Source organism: Pristis pectinata, chromosome 20 (assembly GCF_009764475.1).
Source record: "Pristis pectinata isolate sPriPec2 chromosome 20, sPriPec2.1.pri, whole genome shotgun sequence".
NCBI classification, from domain to species: domain Eukaryota; kingdom Metazoa; phylum Chordata; class Chondrichthyes; order Rhinopristiformes; family Pristidae; genus Pristis; species Pristis pectinata.
In genome coordinates this window covers 19,786,395-19,807,987 of record NC_067424.1, presented here as the reverse complement: position 1 = coordinate 19,807,987, position 21,593 = coordinate 19,786,395, and the positions used below count along the sequence as shown (strand labels likewise).

Genomic DNA, 21,593 nt, shown 5'->3' with positions numbered 1-21,593 from the left:
TTTGCAGGCAGTGGCAATCCCTTGAACCTACCAGCCTTGTCCTTGTGATGCAAATTTTGGGAGATTAATGTCCCCACCCCCATTCCCTAACTTTTAACTCTTCCTGGAAGATTTTAAGGCAGAGGTACGGCCAGGAGAAGTCAGTTCCTATTCAGGACATCCAACTGAATTATTTCAAATGTGGCTGTTTAACTGTTCAAAGTTAAAAGAAATGGTGAGAGTCCTAATTTACTTATTTCAATCCTGAGAATACATTTCTATTCCAGTGTTTAAAGTCAAAGAGTCATAGAGCACTACAGCACAGAAACAGGTCCTTCAGCCCATCTAGTCCATGCCAGCCTGGTTTTCTGCTCTGTCCCATCCACCTGCTCCCAGACCATAGCCCTCCATACCTCTTCTCATCCATGCACAAATCCAAATTTCTCTTAAAATGTAACAATTGAACCCACATCTACCATTTCCACAGGCAGCTTATTCCGCATTCACACCACCCTCAGTGAAGTAGTTCCCCATCAGATTCCCCTTAAATATTTCACCTTTCACCCTAAACCTATGTCCTCTAGTTCTAGTCTCACCCAACCTTTGGGGAAAGAACCAACATACATTCATCCTATCTATATCCCTCATAATTTTGTCTCCTCTGCAAGATCTCCCCTCATTCTCCTGGGCTCCAGGGAATAAAATCCTAGCCTATTCAACTTTTCCCAATAACTCAGGTCCTCAAGTCCCAGCAACATCCATGTAAATTTTCTCTGCACTCTTTCAAGCTTATTGATATCTTTCCTGCAGGTAGGTGACCAGAACCGCACACAATACTCCCAACGCCCTGATTTAGGAAGGCCAATGTGCCAAAAGCTCTCTTTACGACCTTATCTACCTGTAATGCTACTTTCAAGGAATTATGGATTTGTATTCCCAGGTCCCTTTGTTCTACAGCACACCTCAGTGCCCTACCATTCACTGTACAAGTCTTACTCTGGTGTGTCCTCCCAAAGTGCATCACCTCACACTTGTCCGCACTAAATTCCATCTGCCATTTTCCAGCTGGACCAGATCACTTTGCAAGCTTTGATAGCCTTCCTCGCTGTCCACTACACCACAATCTTGGTGTCATCCACAATTTGCTGATCCAGTTTACCACATTATCATCTAAACATTAATATAGATGATAAATGCCAACAGGCCCAGCACCAATCCCTGCAGCACACCACTAGTCACTGGTCTCCAATCAGAGAGACAACCATCTATGACCACTCTCTGGCTTCTTCCACTAAGCCAACATTGACAACTTCATCCTGAATACCAAGCGACTTAACCTTCCGGACCAGGCTCCCACGCTGGACTTTGTTAAAGGCCTTGCTAAGGTCCATGTGGACAATGTCCACCGCCTTCCCTTGATCAACCTTCTGGTAACCTCCTCGAAAAACTCTATTAGATTGGTTAGACATGACCTGCCACACATAATGCCATGTTGACTATCCCTAATCAGGCCCTGTCCATCCAAATACTTATATATCCTGTCCTTCAGAATGCCTTCCACTAATTTACCCATGACTGACATCAGGCTCACCGCCAATAATTTCCCAACTTATTCTTAGAGCCTTGCTGAAACAATGGAACAACGTTAGATGTCCTCCAATCCTCCGGCACCTCACCCATGCCCAAGGATGTTCCAAATATTTCTGCCAGGGCCCCTGCAATTTCTGCACTAGCCTACCACAAGGTCCGAGGGGACACCTCATCAGGCCCTGGGGATCTTTCCACCCTAATTTGCCTCAAGACAGCAAGTACCTCCTCTTCCATAATCCGGGTATGGTCCATGACCTCACTGCTCTTTTTCCTCCATTCTATAGACTGTTTCTGTCTCTCGAGTAAAAAGTTCATTTAAGTCCTCCCCCATCTCTTTTGGCTCCAGGCATAGATGACCACACTGACCTTCAAGAGGACCAATTTTGTCCCTTACTATCCTTTTGCTCTTAATATAGCTATAGAAGCCCTTGGGATTCTCTTTAACCTTGTCTGTCAGAGCAACCTCATGTTCTCTTTTAGCCCTCCTGATTTCTCTCTTAAGTATTCTCTTGCATTTCTTATACTGGTCAAGCACCTCATTTGATCCTAACTGCCTATAGCTGATATGCACCTCCTTTTTCTTTACCAGGGCCTCAATATCCCTCATTAACCAAGGTTTGCTAAACCTGTTAGCCTTGCCTTTTATTCTAAAAGGAATATACCAATTCTGTACTCTCAATATTTCACTTTTGAAGACTTCCCACTTACCAAGCATCGCTTTGCTGGAAAACAACCTTTCCCACTCCATGCTGGCCAGATCCCTTCTGATGCCCTCAAAATTGGCCTTTCTCCAGTTTAGAATCTTAATCCTAGGACAATTCCTATCCTTCTCCATAATTATCTTGAAACTAATGGAATTATGATCACTCGACACAAAGTGTTCCCCTACACTCACTTCTGCCACCTGCCCTGTCTCATTCTGGACCTGTGCTCACTAGAATGAGTAGAGTTGAGAAACTATTAAAGTGAGTATGTGCATTATGTGCCAAGCTCAGGAATGCAACTGTGTTACAAACTGAAGAGCATCCTTTTTATAAATTCTTTCAAGGTTATCACAAACACTGTACCCTGTCAAATAGTATTTTTCCATCTCTCCAATGATATTATCTGCTATGACACAGATAAGTTCAAAACCGTTTGTGCATACTTTGATAGGTAGAACTATGACAAACCCACACGAACCCCCACATCCCTGGATGACCCTGTAATTTCAGTCTCAGAGGCTGACGCCTAGGCATCCTTCAAGAGAGCAAATCCACAAAAGGTGTCTGGTTCAGACGTCATACCTGGCTGAGTACTAAAGATCTGCGCAGACCAATTGGCTAGAATACTTACAGACAATATTCAGCTTCTCTGAGGTCTGAGGTTCCCACCTGCTTCAGAAAGGCATCTATTGTACTAGTGCCCAAGAAGAGCATGGTGTCCTGCCTCAATGACTACCATCCAGTGGCGCTTACATCAACCATGATGAAGTGCTTTGAGAGACTGGTTATGGCGCAAATCAACTCTTGCCTCAGAGGTGACTTGGATCTGCTCCAATTTGCCTACTGCCACAACAGGCCAATAGCAGATGCAATTTCTCTGGCCCTTCACTCTGCTCTGGAACATCTGGACAATAGGAACTGACATGTCAGGTTGCTGTTCATTGACTACAGCTCAGCGTTCAAAACATCCCATCCAAACTCATCATCAAGGAGGTACAGAAGCCTGAAGTCCCACACCACCATGTTCAAGAACAGCTAGTTCCCTTCAACCATTCGGTTCTTGAACCAACCAGCAAAACCCTAATCACCACTAAAGTTTAGCAACACCATGATAACTCTAATCACTTTGCACTAAAATGGACTGTGTTTTTTTTGTTCTAATTGCGTTTTTTGTAAAAGTTGTGTATAATTTATGTTTATATGAATGCTGCTTAAATGATGCTATGTGCCTATGATGCTGCTGCAAGTAAGTTTTTCATTGCACCTGTCTGTGTGTGTACTTGGGCATATGACAATAAACTCGACTGATCAAACACAATTGGTTCAGATTGAGGACTTTTGCTCTCCCATTGAAATTTCAATCCCAAATTAAAGGCACCTTTTTTTTTGAACAATCTGATAATTCTTCACACAGAAAATGTTTAGCAAAGTGACTAATATGCCTCACCTTATCAATAATATAACATTCCTATTGTTTATTTCTACCTGCTGTTATATCTGAAAGATTTCACCATAACAGGCAGTTCCTCATAAAGAGATTTAGCTCCTGGCTAATAATCACTCAGACAAAGATGACATCCATTTCATACCCTTTTTATTGGTATGTTCAGGGCTCACTGGAGACAGGAATACAAGAGAGGTCTGAATAGGGACTTGTCAGTGGAGAAGGGACACGAGTTCGAGTTTCATCTGCAATAAACCAAATGGACATGGATTTATGAATCCAGAGTCAAATTATTCCAGTTATCGTAATCCCAATTCTTCCAATGAACTAGTTGAGACTTCTAGGAATGAAATGCAAGTGGAAAAATGTATCAATACAATTTTCTGTGGAGTGTCTTTTGAATAGAAGGTCATTGGACTTGGACTTCACAATCCATTGAAGACTATAATGGGATTCCTCCTCATAGTCCTCATTGACAGGATGTTAAATCTGGTGCTCAGTAATGTTCCCTTACTTCAAAAGTCCGAGGACCATTTGAACATAGTGATACAAGAATGAAAATCTTTCATACCAACTTGTACCCTCAATACCATTCAAACACAGCAGTTACTTTACAAGGACTCAGAGTAAAATAACTTACCAAGCACAACTGAACCCCACTTTGCAGCCATTCAGTGAATGGAAATTCACCCTTAAATTCACAAATCACTAGGCAAAAACTTGAGGTATGGAATAAAATTTGCTCTCAGAATTTATGTGAAAAAACTCAAAAATTACATCTTTTTCCAATTCGCGTTGCCTGACACATGCGCAGATGATGTGGCTTCTCAAAATAGGAAATCACGATACAGACTGTTTTCTAGGGACACAAACCCCCACCCCATAAAATGGGGTTAAGTACCGTTAGTTAGTTATATGTTGATCTCAATAAAGGAAAAATAACCAACATTCTTGAAATGATATCAAAGAACACTCTATATCTACCTGAATAGCTTCAGTTGAATATCTGCTGTGAACAGAGACACACCCAACAATGCAAAACATTCTCAGTAATGCACTGATGTATCAACTAAGAACATTATTCAAGTATGCAACTGGGCTCAAACAAAAAAAAATTAATAGAAGTTGAGTCAGTAATACTTAAATATTCTTAAATGAGAAATTATCTGGGTTCAAATATTGATTGATACAAAATATTTGAGTTTCCCATTAATTAACTTGCTCAAAACAGCTCCAAAACCCTCTTTGATTGCCCAATTATCCCATCCATATCTACTGTGCAAACATCAAATAGTAGCAGAGTATTTGCAAAACTCAGATCATTTCTCCATCTAAAAAATTGTGCACATCATTATGAACTGATTAAAAGCAAGAGACAAACATTTCAGAAACACAAAAGTTTCACGCTGTCTTTGCAGTCATATGTGCAACTCAAATAGTAATGCTGTTTATAAGAGTTGTTCTGATAATGCTTCCAAAGTTCCAATCATAAGTAAAATTCTTCCTGTGAAGCACCCACTTCCAGCAGTATAATAATATTTTTGCTTATTTGATGAATCTACCCTTAATTTAGGTTAGTTTCCCTTATGAAAAATAACTCCTCTTGCAACGCCAGTTATTATCAGCATGCACTGCAATGTGTAAACGAGTACTGAATGGATTTATTTCATGTGTGCCAAGGACATCCCACCCAAAGTAGAGATCGTGGGGATGAAGAAGTGATTAAAGTCTTTTAAACATCTGCCCCAAATCCCTAAATTGCTGCTGTTACCACAAAGTGTTGGAATTGACAAATTTTAGCTGCTCGTCATTATCCAACATATCAGTTGGAGCATGAAGTAATCCTCTAACATATCCCTACATCTCCCCCCCCCACCCCATCATTCCCCCCCCCCCACCCCTGCTGCTGATTTTCAGCTGCTCAGCATTTTTCATTGGGCTTTGAGTTCTTGGATGATCAAGCTTAAAGCATATTTCTCATTAAATATCATCTTACATAAAAAAATATCTGATAATATTCAACAGAAATGGGAGAAAGGGATTATTTCACATAAAGCTGAATAGTGTGCTGCTGAACAGACAGAAATTTGGAAAACTGCCTGACGCATTTCCCAGCTTTTGTGCAATGTAGTTGTCGTCAGCAATCTGTAGTAACAGGGAAACTGGACTATCCCTAAGATGCAATTGTGGAAACATTCAGTTCCAGAGATAATCCATCATACCCCACTATGAATACCAGGTATAGAAGTCTCCTCTCCACGTAAGTAATTTATTTAATTATTGCCATTTTACACATATTTGCATGCCTTGTGTTTTAAATTTCAATGGACTTGGTATTGAAGACTGTCCATCATTCATAATTTATGAATGACAATGACATCAAGGTACTACTTCTATGAAGTTATTTGGGATTGTCCTTTTTAAGAGGGTGAATGTTTATTTGGGGGTATAACTCACACACACCAAATATTTTGAAAATCTGAAATAAAACAAAAAAGTAGCTTGCAGGCCATATAACGTCAGGAAGATCAACTTGAAACAACAATTTCTCTCTCCAAAAATGCTGTCTGATCTATTGAGTACTTCCAGCATTTTTCTATTTCATTTAAGGTACCAATATTGTTACTTACAAAAGTCATTTGGGTAACAGGTCAATAAATGATGCAAAATAGAGAGTTACCAATTGTCGCTATCTATAATGACCAAGAACAAATCATTCCAGCTGTACTTGTATAAGCAGATCCTTACCTGAAGACTTTGACAGTTGTACTTCACTGTTTGATTTGACCACCTTGCCATTTGTTTTAGCCTCATCGATTGATTCCGATTGATGCAATTTTTCTCCTGGCTGGTCCATTAATTTATTGTGGTTCTGAATGACCTGAGCTGCTGTTGCCATTGCAACCTTTGAATTGAGACTTTGGGAAGCAACAGCCATGAACTCCTCTTCTTCATCATCCCCAATGTCCCAAGCATCACTGGTGCTTTTTGCAAACTCATGGAAACTTGACGCTCTCTTTGACTTTGACTGTGTGTACATCTTGGAACCTTCTTTAAGTAAGCTGCAAGATGAAAGGAACACAAGTATTAAATTAACTGCTCTAACATTTATTTCAAAACACTACCCCCAAATCATGAATGGGACCTGTATTTCATCAATGTCAATTTGATATTAGTATCCAACTTCTCAAATAGTGATTTTCAGTAATCAATCACAGCATAATTTTTTTGAAAGACAACTAATTATTACAATAAATCCATACACAATGGAGGATTAATATTTAGAGCCAAAGACTTTAAAACACAAAAGGAGATACTTGCTAAAAATATCTTTATTGGGCCACATAAATACGCAACATGATGGCAATAAATGTTAACTGACTAAATTTTGCATTAGACTTTAAACCTCCTGCATTCCAATCTAAATGGCAGTTGCCTCAAGCAGTAATCAAGGACAGTAACTACTCGGAGCAAATATCAGGCCGTCCATACTTGGATCATACTGGCATCACATTGCTCCAGGCTTTGGAAGATCAGAACAAATGTATTTTGACAGGGTATACTGCAATTCACTTTGCTGAAAAAATTTATAACCTTCACGGTTGCCTGCAAAATCTCATCGTACAGTCCAATCCTATTTGTAAGATTCAAGACAAATGACAATTTGTGTATTATGAGCCCTCAAAATGAATCATATGATTTATAAATTATACAACATTTTTTAATTCAGCGGCAAACCACATGCACAGGATTTAAATCAAACTTGGTTCAAGGCTTGCAAAGCACTGTTAAATGTTCCATCATCAATTGCATGCATGTGCACACCTGCACATGATCCTCTTTGCAGGTGCTACAATACCACATGGAATAAAATTAAGTGAAGGACAATTATTTAAATTGTGCTAGAATATGTCACTATAATCCAAACTAAATTTGTTCCCCGTTTAACGTAGGTAATTGCAGAATGTGTGATCCATTACGTGCTGATAGATCATTCTCCAGGGAGGAAGACCATTCTACTCATTTAGCTCATTAATCCAGTAGGTGCCCATCAGAATAGTCCAATATTTATGACTACAGGGTTTGATTTTCAATTCAGAGTAATATCATAAGAAATTTTGGAAAAGGTAAAAATGTCAGAGGTCTGAAATACTGTCAAATACTAAACACCACACAATTAAACCTTGTCATGCCACATTTTAATACCAATGGCGCCCACCATAATCTATTATCAATCTTAACAAGAAATCTTTTATATATTCATCTTCCACCTTCAAATCACATTTATATACAAATTCTTTTCATCTTAAAGTCCATTATCTTAATTACAAAAGTCTGGATCAGCTCATGCTCACATTCAAGTTGGAATGTCATGGATCTATGACCAGCTCGAGGATTTCACCACACAATCTAGGCCAATTCTGAGAACGATTTACGCAACAGTCCTGTTTTGGCTATAATGTCAAATTACGATCTCACCTTCATTTTGCAATCATTTTTTGTGTAGCTACTCATTCCCTCGTCGAACATCTCACAAAAAGATTTAATGATGAGTGTTGTTAGCTATGTGCTGCAGTATGCATACTGTCTACTGCACATGCCTGTACAACAATTTCCAATGAAGTGCATTGATTGTGATGCAATGTGATTCATCCTGATAAGGTGCAATCAACTGACAGATCTTTCATGTTCTTCCCCCAGGTGCTTCAGCAAAGCAGTAAAGACAACTTTAAGTCTTTAAAATAGACAGCTTATTCAGATCTCTGAAATTTAACAGCTGTCACCACCTTTTTCCTGTGATACTCAATTCTTCATCTTTTGACTTTGAATATTCTTGACCTCGACCATTTCTCCGAACTCACAAGGAATCCTCATCATACCCAGTCTCAATAGGCCCTTTTCTTCCTTTATGTCACACAGTTATTTCCCTCTGTATCCCATAAAACTCAAGTCACTTCAGGATTTAAAACAGATGATCCACCCAACCCACAACCATTACCGCCTCCCATTCTCTTAGAAGCTGCACAAGGAAAATACACGCAATTCACAAAGTGATCTTGGACATCTCTGCCATCCATTCCTCAATCATGACCTCTGACATTCTCTGCACTACTGATTATTTCACGTTCATTGCTCTTGAACTTGCAAGTAATCCAAAATACTTGCACCTTGCCTCACCACATTGAAAACAATAATCATCAGCTATTTGCCTGTTCCTATTTATCTTTTCCCCAGAATTCTAGAATTGAAACAACTTCATCTCTTTCAGTCCTTCTATCCATCTACAATTTTTCAGACAGTTGCTTGGGATTCCACAAAGTCATCAAGAAATTAGGTCAAGAGACACAAGAGACTGCAGATGCTGGAATCTAGGGCAAAAACAAAATTGCTGGAGAAGCTCAGCGGGACAAGCAGCATCTGTGGAGGCAAAGGGATAGTCAACATTTTGGGTCCAGACTCTACACCAGGGTCAGTCAGAAGCATCCATCCTTGAATCCAGTTCAACTCAGATTTATTATTATTTTACAAGGAATCTCCAACTTCATTCCTGACAATTTCAATTTCATTTTATTGAAGTTAACAGAATTTTGTGATAGAAATACATCTTAGGGGCCTTTGATCACATGCTGAATATTTACAGGGAGGAACTGGCACATTTAAACAAGTCACTATGCCAACTAGTCAATGCCAGTGCTTGTGTTAATGCAAGTATCCTTTCACTTACAAACCTATCTGGATAAACTTCAATTCCCTTCCGTTTATCCATATTATTTGCCTCAAATACTTCAGGAAGTAGACAATGAAAATTTTAAATGCTGTTGTTACTGAACAGCCTTTTAAAAAGTCAGGTCCAGCAAATTAATTATTTCTTGGTCTCTGCAAACAAAAAAAATATCCTTTTACAATTATAGAATCACAGATGTGCACAGCATAGGAAGACATTAAAAATCATTTAAAATACATGATTAAACAGTTCATTCAAACAAAACAGGATTATTAATGATGTACAACAACCAATTTTCACTGATAATACTATAAAACCTCTGCAGCAATTTGATAAAAAAGGGTTTGCTTCTCATAAATTAGATAGAAGTATTCAAATTATTGGCAAAATTTAAAGTGTTTGTGTTAAATACTTCTGAGTTGGAGGTCCACTGTTTCAACCTCTATTCACAAATTCAAGCTCAGTACAGTATAATGACACAGGAGGCCACCATTTAGCCCATCGGGTCCATGCTGCATCTCAAGAGAATAACCCCAGAAGTCCCATTGCGCTGTCCTTATTGCTCTGTTCCACTGCAGCTTACTCCCTCTCACATGGGCCCATCAACTCCCCACTGATTCTTTTTGCTGATAACTTACACTAAGTGGAAATTTACAGTGGCCAATTAACCTACCAACATGTTTGTGGGACATGGAGGAAACTGGAGCATGCAGGGAAACACACACACAGTAAATGGAGAAAACATGCAAATTCTGTGCAAACAACAGCCAAAGTCAGGATCAAATCTGCTGCAGAATTTTGCCACCCATACTTTGCAACATACTTAGTGGGGCATTTGTGGAAAGAGAAAAAGCCACATGTTAACAATTATTAAGTTTCATTACAGCTCAAAAACTGACATTTGACTTTATGCCATTGCGCCATAAAGATTTGGTATTTGAAGGTGGTGACTTATGCTAACTAAACCTAGTTTTCATAAGACTAATTAGAGAACAAAACATCCCCACATATTAAACCACGACAAAGTTAACACAGCTCATAAATTTGAGGAAATAAAATTCTCCACCAATGTTTAAAGACATGGCTTAATAACTTAATTATTCTTAATGTGACATAAAATGTTACATAAAAGTTAGACTTATTCTTAATTTCTTATGAAGTGTTATTTACTTAGAGTCTGCATAAAATCAAAAGAACATTGTAATTTAACTGACTAACTGTTGCAATAAAGTCACATGGGAGAAAACACACTTAGGTCAGATGTGAAATAACAGAAAGGGCTTTTTAAAAGTACAAGTGTTCATGCCATATCTGCTACAATTGGATGAACTCCACTCTGTGCAGAATGTATAAAGTTATATAAACTCTATATACAAACTAAACTAGATAAATAAACTCCAATAAGCTATATACAATAATTAGAAATTCACTGAAAAACCTTTTTAAATACACGACTAATGAAGTATAGATTAGTTTGCTTTAAATGTTACTACCTTCATAACTGCTTGCCAAATTTACATTTACAGTTCATTTCCTACCACTTGGCAACTAGTCCAGGTCGATACAGTTTTCTTTTCAGAACTTTCAGTCAGTGATCTCCATGACCTCCCATCCTTCAACAATGAGATCATGAAGCTTCAGTTCTTTTAAAATAAGATCAAGGCTGCCTTCACTTTTCATAAATATCCAACTACAGCTAAAAGGAAAATGTCTATTACCAGCCTCCTGCCAACATTGTTCAGAACTATCCAGTTCTGTGGTTTTGTAATCCAGCTCCCTCCCATGGTTGTTCAATTAAGAATCAAGAGTTCAGACATGTTTCAGGAGAGAAAAAGTACAAGAACCTTTTAATTTTTTGCACAACTTTCAGACCTAAATTAGCATGAAAAACAAAGGCAAAAGCAGCAGAGAATCCAAGAAAGGGTGAAAAGAGACTGTAGCCAAATTAAATTACTTGTCCATTAATTGCATGAAAAAGCTGTTTTAGTTTGAAACTGGAAATAGATGAACTGTGACAATAAAGGCAACACTGTTAAAACTGACAAAAGACCTGGTTTTACACAAAAAGAAAATCATGAGATTATCAGCAGTCAATATTATTAGAAAATAAACTGGACAATAACTTTGAGGCTCCATATCATTATAAAGCTGCCGTCCAAGTTACCATGATCACCCAGCTACAAAAGTACCTTCCCAAGATACATTGACTTCAAATTATATTTTTGCTTTACCTTCTAAAGTTCTAACTTGAACTACTGATTTAAAAGAAACACATTTCAAATACCACGTGCAAGATTTTAGGAACTTGGAAGTTTCAAAATTGAAGTAGTGTCTTGGGCATAATCACAAAACTTTGAATACATCTCTTCACCCAAAGCCTTTTTGTGATGTAATAATATATTTTACTCAGGTGCTGATTCACCCTGATGACACTGTTGCATACATGATACGATTATTGCACTTTAACTGCATTGGTTTTACTGATTTTATCAAGTACCACTTTCTTTAACATATAATAAAAATGCCCTTCATTGTTTTCCCAAAATTTGCCAATTAACATTTCCTAATTTACATAAAATAACCACACCCTCTGCACATTCTGGAAAGTCTGGGCTCAAAAAGGTAAAGCTTAAATCATTGAAATTTCTTGCACAAAATGTTTCTTACAATTGAAATGAACATATTGTTGGATAAAACTAAACAAAGGTAAAATTCCTGGACCAGGCACCACCTATCCTGAAGTCAAGGAGAAGGGATATTAGCTATGTAAAAGCCTTACCACCTATCTTTGACAGCATACTACATACTTTTAAGATAAGATATCTTTATTAGTCAACTGTACATCGAAACACACAGTGAAATGCATCTTTCTGCGTAGAGTCTTCTGGGGGCAGCCCGCAAGTATCATCATGCTTCCGGCGCCAACATAGCATGCCCACAACTTCCTAACCCGTACATCTTTGGAACGTGGGAGGAAACTGGAGCACCCAGAGGAAACCCATGCATACATGGGGAGAACGTACAAACTCCCTACAGACAGCAGCCGGAATTGAACCCAGGTCACTGGCACCGTAATAGCATTACGCTAACCGCTACACTACCATACCTGTGAACTGTGGTTCACTCAGATGACAAGAAACTACTGTAGCCCCATTTTTAAAATACACGAGTGTCAGGATACAGACAATGTTCTGTTGTTTTACATAGATTTGTTGGGGACTGAGCTTACAGTTGGCAAATAACATTTAATTTGGAAAATACTGTGTTATACTTAGAACACTATAGCACAGTACAGGCCCTTTGGCCCACAATGTTGTGCCGACATATGTTTCCATTTTTTCCCAAATCAAAGTTTAAAAATTCTTTGTCATCCAAGATTCCATAATTTTGCCATCTCTGCCTTTCACCCCTACGTGCACTGGACTCTTACTGCCTCTCTTCTAAATAAACATCCCACTTGTCCACTGCCATTTTACCCTCAAGCATCTGCTCCCAATCTGCTTTCACCAGGTCCTCTCATACACTATTGAATGTGCAGAGGGTGAATACTGAATGTGGATGTATCCTTCAAGGAACAGCATCAATTAGGCAGAGAAGGAAAGAAATCCAGGTCTTTCAAAGTAGAGTCCAAAGATTCATGAACAATACCATAAAGCAATTGATAAAGTACATTAATAGAAAAATTAACTGCAAGGCAAAAACATTATTTTGGCCTCATACAAGATCTTGGTCAAGCTTCAATTAGAATATTTCCTCACATGGGAGTTAATAATCAGGTTTGGATTCCTAGTTTGAGAAGCCTTAGTTTATCATGACGGATGGAAGATCTTAAATACTACACTGAACAGAAGTGAAGATCTTGGGGTTTATGGATGATGAAGGAAATAGATTGAATGAGATGTGAGCCTGTTCACACATAATAGGCAAGGGAGGATTAGTGATCAGAGTTGCAAGTGATTAGAATTACAAGATTTAGGTTTTTTTTTATCATGGAGGCGATTCTCTTCTCACAGAACAGTGGACTATTGGAAGGCTTGCTAATTGTGCAGCCAATGCCAATTCACTGAATTCTGACGATGGAAGACTAGTTCTGGTCAGCATAAAGATCACTTTGTGTAAAAGTTAGATAATACATAATATTAATTTGGGCAATTATGATCCCCGGGATGAATTTGATCAGCTAGTCAGGTTGAAGAAGAATTTCAGATTTTCTCTTTAGCGATTTGCTTGTTTTCCCTCTCTCAGGGGGAAAATGGTTTAGAATTGGGTAGAGAGCAGAACAGGCTGGATGAACCAGCAATTCTTTTCCTGTCCATCACTGTTCATATTTTCATAATTACCTTGAACCAAATATGCACCAGCACGTATCTGCACATTTAATACAGTTCAAAGAAAAGCAAATTAGTGAAGATTGTACAGATTTTAAATAAACGAATAAGATATCATGTTGCATCAACAGTTTAGCTGCAACAAAAGCATGGATGTTTTGTCAGCAGATAAGCTGAGACGGGCAGGGTTGAACAGTAACAGTGTCATATTCGAATGAAGTATCATCAATTTGAAACAAGAGATAAATACAATCAATCTCTCTCTCCAGATGCTGCCTCCCTTGCCATTTCCAACATATTTTTATTACAGGAGGTGGAACTAGGCAATCTTGACGATGGCACTGATGTGCATGGTTGAAATGCCACCTCAGGGTTAAATAAGACAGAACAGGGAGGTACAGGAACAGGTCCTTTAGCCCACCAGGTTTGCACTGAGGAGCATTTGATGGTTCTGGACCTGTATTCGATGGAGTTCAGAAGGATAAGGAAGGGATCTCATTGAAACCTACTGAATACTTAAAGGCCTGAATAGAGTGGATGTGGAGAGGATGTTTCCACTAGCTGGAGAGTCTAGGATCCAAGGGCACAACCTCAGAATAAAGGGATGCCCTTTAACACAGAGATTAAGAGGAATTTCTTCAGCCAAAGGGTGGTGAATCTATGGAATACATTGCCACAGAGGGCTGTGGAGGCCAAGTCATTGGGTGTATTTAAGACAGATTAGATAGGTTCTTGACTGGTAAAGGGGTTAAGAGTTACAGGGAGAAGGCAGGAGAATAGGGTTGAAAAAAAAAATCAGCCATGACAGAGCAGACTCAATCAGCTGGATAACTGAATTCTGCTCCTATATATTATGGTCTTATGGACCATGATGCCAATCTAACCACATCTGCCTTCATGTTATCCATATCCATTCCCATTCCCTGCGTTTACATGTGTCTAAGTGCCTCTTAAACATTGCTAAGGTATCTGCTTCGACCATCTCCCCAGTAGTGCATTCCAGCCACCTACCACTTTGCAAAAAACTTGCCTTGCAGATCTCCTTTAAAAACTTTCCCCCCTCTCACCTTAGAGCTATGCCCTCTAGTATTTAACATTTCCACCCTGGGAAAAAGATTATCTATCCTATCTACACCTTGTATAATTTTATACACTTCTGATACACTACAGCTATAAAAAGGTTCAGCTTCAAAAAAAGTTGCCAGATAGATGATGTCAGGGTCAAGGAAACTGAATTTTCAGTGAAGACCAAAGATAACGGATTCAGTCTTCCTGTAACTTAGTTTAGGATAAAATTTCTAATGCTTCAGAAGTATCAGACAATTGAAAACCAAAAATCTGCAGTTGTTATAAATCTAAAAATAAATTGGAAGGTACTGGGGAGGCCTCAGCATGTCAGGCAGAATCTACGGAGAGAGAAAGAGTGAAGATTTCAGGTTAATAACCAATTCTTATGAGTGATCATTGACTTGAAACATTAACTCTGCTTCTCTCTCCACAGATACTATCTGGCCTGCTGAGTATTCCCAACATTTGTGTTTTTTTTAAAAAAACTTTAGGTGTTAGACAAACCAGTATGAAATTTTGGATACAGTATAGCGGTCATGAGAGATGGATGTCAGGATACAAATGGAACTTACGGTTTTCAGAACACCACAAGCAGCTGAACGTAGATGAGCAATAGGAACAAAACAAGGAAAAGTCCTTGGGAGCAGGAAGGAAAGCAAATGCAGTTGATTTTCTGGCTATAATTAAACAAAAAAAATAATGGTACCAGGCACGTACAGTCCCAACCAGCTAAATCACCATATGAGAAATATTGAAGGATCATGCATTCAACTGCATCAAAGGTAAAAGGCAGAAAGATACCAGTTTACCACTGCCACAGTCTCAAACAATTTAATTTGTGGCCTTAATAGAACCTTTTGAATTGCAATGGGGGCAGAAACCTGATAGGATGTATTGAAACAAAAAGTTCTGAGAAAATGAATGCAAATTCAAAAGTGTATGTCTGAAGTTGGAAAAAACTTGTCCAGGATGCCCATCTAAGCTAGTCCTATTTGCCCACATCTGGCCCACATCCCTCTAAACCTTTTCTATCCATTTACCTGTCCAAGTGTCTTTTAATGTTATTGTACCTGCCTCAACCACTTCCTCTGGCAGCTCGTTCCATAGTCACACCACTCTCTGCATGAAGAAGTTGCCCCTCAGGTCCCTTTTAAATATTTCCCCTCTCAGCCTAAACCTATGCCCTCTAATTTTCGATTTCCTTTCCCTGGGAAAAAGACTGTACATTCACCCTATCTATGCCCCTCATGATTGTATAAGCCAATACAAGGTCACCCCTCAGTCTCTTATGCTCCAAAGAATACAGTCCTAGTCTGCCCAACTTCTCTCCATATCTTAGGCCCTCGAGTCCTGGCAACATTCTCATAAATCTTTTTTGCACTCTTTGGAGCTTAATGTGTCCTTCCTATAACGGTAAGCAAAAAGGTACACAATACTCCAGGGGTGGCCTCACCAACATCCCAACCTGGTGAACCCCTCTCCATAACTCAGTCCCTCAAGTCCCAGCAACATCCTCGTAAATCTCCTCTGTACTCTTTCCAGCTTAATGGTAAATTGGTGTATTATTGTCACATGTACTGAGGTACAGTGAAAAACTTGTCTTGTATACTATTCATACAGATCAATTCATTACATGGTGTATTGAGGTAGTACAAGGTAAAACAATAACAGAATGCAGAATGAAGTGTTATAGTTACAGAGAAAGTGGTGGGTTCTTTGATTATGCTGGCTGCTTTACCAAGGCAGAGAAAATTGTGGACAGAGTCCATGGAGAGGAGGCTGCTTTCCGTGATATGCTGAGCAGTGTCCACAACTCTCAACAGTTTCTTGAAGTCACAGGCAGAGAGCAGTCAGCATACCAAGCCGCGCTGCATCCGGACAGGATGCTTTGGTATTGGTATTAGTATTAGTTTATTATTGTCACTTGTACCAAGGTACAGTGAAAATCTCATCTTGCATACCGTTCGTACAGATCAATTCATTACACAGTACAGATACATTGAGTTAGTACAGAGTGCACTGAAGCAGTACAGGGTAAGAACAATAACAGAATACAGAGTAAAATGTCACAACTACAGGGAAGTGCATTGCAGGTAGACAATAAGGTGCAAGGTTATTCCTATAGCAGGGTGACCAAAATTGAACACAATATTCCAACTGCAACATAATATCCCAAATTGTATACTTAGTGCCTTGACTGATGAAGGGCAGCATGCCAAAAGCTTTGTTCACCATCTTGCCTACCTGTGATGCCACTTTCAGGGAACCATGTACTTGTACTCCTAGGTCCCTCTGTTCTACAACACTCCACAGGGCCCTACCATTCACTATGAAAGTCCTACCTTCATTTGTCTTCCCAAAATGCAATACCTCATGCTTATCTGGATTGAATGGTATTTGCCATTCCTCGGCTCACTTGCCTAGCTAATCAAGATCCCCTTGTAATTTTTGATGACCTTCTTCACTGCCTATGATACCACCCATTTCAGTGTCATCTGCAAACTTACTAGTTATGCTCATCCAATTCATTTATATAAATGACAAAAAACAATGGACCCAGCACCGATCCCTGTGGCACACCACTGGTCACAGTCCTCCAATCAGAAAAACAACTTTCTACCATCACCCTCTGTTTCCTACCATCAAGCCAATTATGTTTCCACTCAGCTAGCTCTCCCTAGATCCCTTGCAATCTAACCTTCCAGGCTAGCCTCCTATGTTGGGCCTCAAAGGCCTTGCTAAAGTCCATATGGACAATATTTACCACCCTGCCCTCATCAAACACCTTGGTTCTCTCTTTGACAAACTAACAGATTTGTTACACACAATGACAAGAAAAAAAAATTGAAGGAGAGAAAGTGGAGAGAGATCCATTAACTGCAATAGGTAACAAGAGATCCACCAGTAAATTTATCGACCAAAGCTCAGTGGTAATAGGCTCAAGTAGGAGGTGCATCCCATGGACAAGATGTGCTCAGAGATGGTCCAATTTGAAAAGGTAGAGAAATGACAACAGAAGAACTAGGGCTGGGATGACCTTAAAATTTGATTCCAGGTAAAAGGAAAGGAGATTACAGATGACTGAAGGTCAGCCAGAATCTAACAGTATTAAAAAGGCATTGATGCTTTGAGTTTGTTTTGTTTGTTATCAATTTTTCTCTTTCTTGATGGCAAAAGATGGGTCCAAAAGCATGTTCATCCTTCAGTACCTTGCAAAAGTAGTTAACATTCACATACCAGTTTACGTATTAAGCACTGCATTTCACGTAGGCAAGAACATCTCAGCTGAATGATCAATTATGTCCCAACCCAATGTTCACATACTTGCACTTCCAGCAGGCATCACTGAATAATGATCATTAATGTTAACCTTGGCTCTTATGCCCCACCCTGATTCACAACATTGTCAACATCTGCAGAACCTTTACTATCACTTTGATCAGGATCAAGTTATTCACCACCAACTGGGGACTGATTCATATCTTTTCAGTTTCAAAGTCAGCAACCTACTGTTTTAACAAGTATCTAGGGGATCTAGAGTACACAGATTCAGATACTGTTACAAACTGGCTCATATTTAGGAAGAGTTTCAAGATTAGGAGGAAAATGGAAAACAACTGTTTCATTTAGAAGTAACAAGTGCAATGAAATGAAGAGACGTGAAAGCTTCCTCCCACAATGCTAATGACAACAAAGAATCTGTTTACATACCCTTTTAGCAGCTATACACATACTTCAATCTCACTTCAATTTTCAGGTGTTCATGACATCTAGTCCAAAAAGTGATCTGATGTTAAATAGATTCAAGTGTTGGATGAACATCTAGGCTATCAGTTCAAAAACTTAATACAAATAAAAACAGATACAAGCCACAGTACAATAAAAGAATACTGAAACACAAGTTAGAGTAAGTGAACCTTGATACTTTTGATCAGACACACACACACCTGCACTACCATAAAGTTGTTCTTTTATTGCCATTTCTCTGTAACCTCTACCACTGGAACAGACAGGAGCTGCAATCTCAAGGGACATATGGAAGAATTCCTCCTGGTCATACACTTTTGGCTTAGATATAAATTGCTATTCCCTGACCAACACAAAGCATAAATCACCACAAAGACTGCTCTAGCTCAAGCGACAAATCAGGTATAAGTAAATAAATGCTATTCCAAGCTCATTACTCATCTGAGAATAAATATTTTAAAAAATCTGCAGCTTGCACGAGGTTAACTGTTGTAATCTACATTATTCCAAAAACAAAAATCACTATCCAATGTATTAAAATGTACTAAAACATATTTACATTTCACACTCTTGCCCCAAACCTACTGCAGCAAATTTAGATGCCACAGAGGACACTCATGACCGTACTCTAACCTTCCAAATCTGATTCCATTCACTAAGCCTACCTTGCAAAATAATTCCTAACCACAGATACAGTACTCTCCATTCAACCAAAAAAAAAATCTTTTGCAACAATTACATATTTTTAGGATTTGCACTAACTGCTAAGGGAAATAATATAAAAGTACTGATTGTGACACAGGTTGATTACATCAGTCCATGTGTATACATTTTTAAAAGTTTCCTGAAGATTTTTCATGGAGATCAAAATAAACATTAAATTTTGAAAACATAATATCTGGACAATGAGCAATGCCACAGCTCTGCTTGAAATATTGAATATGTACTCTTTTGAGTATTTTCTGGTAAAAGAGAGCACAGCTGGGTATTCATGCCATGATGTTGCATCCAGAATTCCTTTTTAACTGCAACATTTGAATTGTTATTTATTTTTTCAGGCCTCAAAATACTAAATGGCAATATTGTTCCTTAGCCCTATTGACCCAAGACATAAGCAACCAAGCTTGTAACAACCTTCCAACAGGTAGAATAATGGTGCGAATCTTGATGGTCAAATTCATGTAGTCTGTGGCATTTGGCGCAAATGAAGACAGTTAACTAGGAACTTTTCTGGCCTCCTTCCAGCTATCTGAACAATCCATCTTACTTCGCTGCTTACATCATCCTCTGGAACAGTCAGGCATAGTTGACCCTGGCTATCGTAGCTATATCCCAAATGTTTGTTTCAATGCCTGTGTCATCTTCATATCTTACCTACAGTTGACTTGAATGGAAAAATGAATATCCAACAGGTTATATCTCAGTGGTCAATTCACTGCATGGCAAATCCTTGAGAACACAACTGTCATCCATCCAGTGAACACAGCCAATCCAATGTAAGCTTAATAATTGATGTGTGCTAATGGAATTAACACATCCCAGGACTTCTTAAACTGCTGATCCTGTTATACTGGGAGATGCCTGGAATGTCTACTGCTCTTTTGTCCTGTCCTCTAATTCAATGAAGAATGTCAATGCTCCAAAAGTAGTTCAGAGAAGGCTTACTAGACTAACATTTGGAATGGGTCAGTTGCCTTAAAGAAAGGTTGGACAAGCCAGGTGTGTATCTATTGGAGTTTAGATCAATGAAAGGGATCTTTGCATCTGATGTCCAGACTTCTCTATTACATAGAAATACACTGACATAAGCTTTGAAGACTCAGTTTGATGATTAGTCACATTGCTATAGTGCCCACTCGCTCAGTGTGAACAAAACAGCTGCAGCTTTTACAATGTTCATATATCAGTACCTCCATCAGCAAGCAGGATGCAATCCAGGGAATTAGCTCACTAATGATCACAGTGGGAAGATGGGAAATGTCAGCAAAAAACAAGCTGCTGGAGGAACTCAGCGGGTCAGGCAGCATCAGTGGAGGCAAAGGGATAGACAACATTACAAGTCATGATCCTACATCAGAATGAGAGTGTAAAGGGGAGATAACCACTATAAAGAGGTGAGTGGGGGGCGGGGGGGGAGGGGCGGATGGGGAGGGAAGAGAAAGAATGTGGGATGAGGCAGGAACTGGCAAGTGATAAGTGGATTCAGGTAAGGAGGGGTTTATGCACAGATGGAGCCAGTTGAGGGAGGGAAGGGTGGAAATAGCAATAGAAGTAGGGGGGTGATAATTGGAGACAGAAGGGCTGCAGGTAATGGGATCAGGTAAGAAAGGAAAACGCTGAGTGGAACCAGATAAGGGAGGAATGTTGGGCAGATGAGAACAGAAGGGGAAGGGATAGGGGACCCAGTGGGGCAAATGTGTGATCGGCAGATGGAACCAGGTAGGGGAGGGGTTTGGAAAGAAGCAAGCGTGTGAGAGGACATGGGTGAATAAGAAAGAGAGAAAGGAACAGACCGGGTGTGGGTTATCTGCAATTGGAGAATCCAATGTTCATGCCATCAGGTTGTAGACTACCCAGGTGGAAAACGAGGTGCTGTTACTCTCGTCTTGTGTTTGGCCTCAGCCTGGCAGTGGTGGAGGCGGACGACTGTGTGCAATGGGGTGGGAATGGGGAGGGGAGTTAAAATGGCTTGCAATTGGGAGCTCAACAGACAGCAGACAGAGTGTAGTTGCTCAGCAAAGCAGTCAACTAGTCTGCACCTGGTCTCACCAATGTGGAGGAGGCTATGCTGAGAATGCTGAATGCAATAGACAAGATTGGAGAAGATGCATGTGAATTTCTCCATCACTTGGAAGGGCTGTTTAAGTCCCTGAATAATTATAGCATTACCTACACAGAGATGTATTTCTGAAAGTGTTGCTGTGCAAGAACTTCTGCCTTTGCCATTGCTGTACTGGGAACCTGCATGCTGGGATATTGGTATGAACCCCTGCCCTCCTGTTGCAGAT

At 39.4% G+C, this 21,593-nt stretch overlaps 1 protein-coding gene across 6 annotated transcripts in view; it reads right to left on the bottom strand.

Annotated features, from left to right (window-relative positions):
- LOC127580978 (TBC1 domain family member 22B-like) overlaps window positions 1–21,593 on the bottom strand; it is a 260,989-nt gene that overhangs the window by 226,008 nt on the left and 13,388 nt on the right. For all 6 annotated transcript variants that reach the window (XM_052035004.1, XM_052035008.1, XM_052035005.1 and 3 more), the window contains one exon: window positions 6,466–6,779. In XM_052035004.1, coding sequence (XP_051890964.1) covers window positions 6,466–6,779 — 314 coding nt within the window. The remainder of the gene's footprint in view (window positions 1–6,465; window positions 6,780–21,593) is intronic.